Source organism: Nematolebias whitei, chromosome 4 (genome assembly GCF_014905685.2).
Source record: "Nematolebias whitei isolate Nwh7 chromosome 4, NemWhi1, whole genome shotgun sequence".
Lineage (NCBI taxonomy): Eukaryota > Metazoa > Chordata > Actinopteri > Cyprinodontiformes > Rivulidae > Nematolebias > Nematolebias whitei.
The window spans coordinates 1042096-1043878 of NC_056501.1; the positions used below are offsets into that span (position 1 = coordinate 1042096).

General features: G+C 42.4%; 1 protein-coding gene across 1 annotated transcript in view; it reads right to left on the reverse strand.

The window, feature by feature from the left end:
- Nucleotides 1-1172: 1172 nt before the first annotated feature.
- Nucleotides 1173-1783, reverse strand: part of si:ch211-255i20.3 (transmembrane emp24 domain-containing protein 11) — a 33373-nt gene continuing 32762 nt past the window's right edge. Inside the window, exon 5 of the mRNA XM_037675572.1 lies at nucleotides 1173-1401. Within this exon, the coding sequence (XP_037531500.1) occupies nucleotides 1252-1401 (150 nt within the window). The 3' untranslated portion in view covers nucleotides 1173-1251. The remainder of the gene's footprint in view (nucleotides 1402-1783) is intronic.

Here is a 1783-nt window from a genome sequence, read left to right on the forward strand (position 1 = left end):
AAAGTGGAAACAGCTCGCAGTAAGCCTTGGTTGTCGAAGCTGTACCCACGCAGGACATCTGGACTGCTCCCTGGTTCTGGTCTGTACTTCATGTGACACTTGCAGAGACTGAAGATGCATAAGTTGATCAAGTGTGGACACAAAACACATGTTGGGAAGACTATGCAGCATCGAAGGAAGAGCAGGAGGTCTGTAGCCATGTGGTGCAGAATGATGCTACGCAGGACTTCTCAGGTGGGCACTGGTGAGACCTCAGTGAGCCCTGTGGCACAGGCCCAAGTCTGGATGGTACCAGCTCCAAAGCTGAGACCATCTCTAGGATAAGTGTGATAAGTGGTTGGGACTCCAGCTGGTGTAGTTTTTCAGTATGAATTATGACATGGAAATTATGGCAAATACTGAATATGAATAAACAATCGATAATATTATTTTAGAAAGTAAATCGCATAACTCTGAGGACTTTGAAAAGGTTTTGATTCAATTTGGACTAAGGTCTAGCTCTTAACATTAAAATTTAGGTAAGTTTATTTCATATTCATAAATTAAATGATCTAAACAAACTTAGTTGTCACTGTTTCATGGTCCTCTCATCAGAAGGAAGATGTTCATCTCTCATTACCACAGCGGATGCATGAAGGAAGCCGGTGGCCCGCTGTCCCAAGAAGGATATAGTTTCTCAGGGCTGAGGTCCATTCAGAGCATACCTTTAGGTCCTGGGTGTTTGAGGTTTTTCAGGATGTCCACCATTTCTCAGCTGGACATGTCTTCCGTCATAGCTGTTGTTCAGTGTCTCTTTTCAGCTGCCCTCTGCTGCGTGGAAAATGGCCACCCATTCCCACTGCTCAGCTTGGCTCCCAGACAACTTTTCCCATCAGCTGCCATTTCGCAACACCCTTGGTGTTCAGTATACCTGACACCAGGAAGACGGGCCCCTTAACTTTTAACCAATCGGAGGGCTTCGTACAGTAGGAGTATCCCAGAATCATGCAACATGTCAAGGTGGTCCCAGTTGTAAATTTTAACACACACAGAAAAGGTTAAATGAAACTTCCTGTGTCAGAGCAGGATGCCACTATCTGTCCCAGATTAGCAGGAAAGGAGGGGGTAGAGTAGACGTAGTGGCTCTGAAGACATTTGTCTTAAGTTTCTTGGAAAGATGGACGCTACACATGTAAAAGCTGTTAGATTTTAATTTGGTATTTCTTTGTGCTACAGGAAAATGCTTTGGTCATCTCTGCTGACAGCTGAAGTTCAGAGCAGCTTCTTGGCGATGAAGAAGTCTTTGAGGCGTTTCATCTGCCAGAAGCCCACAGACAGCAGGATGGAGGTCTGCACCACAGCCCACCACAACACCTTGCTGTTGGTTTCCTCACTGACCTGACGAAACTCCTCCTCCTTCTCCTAAATACCACAGTATAACATGAAAAAAGAGTTTGTCAGTTATCAAATTCACTATGACATAAACGTAAATCAAGTCAAGTCAGATTTATTTATCGAGCACATTTAAAACAGAAACTGTTACCAAAGTGCTTAACAAAAATATCACAACATCAAATAAAAAGTAGCAAGATATATTTACAGCACATGGAATAAAAATATAAAACAGAAAACACAGTCAGAAACAATGAAATACTAAATCAGATCTGATGACCTTGTGTTAAATAGGAATAATAAAAGCATAAACAGAATCAGCATCAATGAAAAACCAGATCTAAATCCGATCACCCTGTGTTAAATGTCAGTGAGTACAGATGTGTCAATGAGTACAGATGTGTCAGTGAGT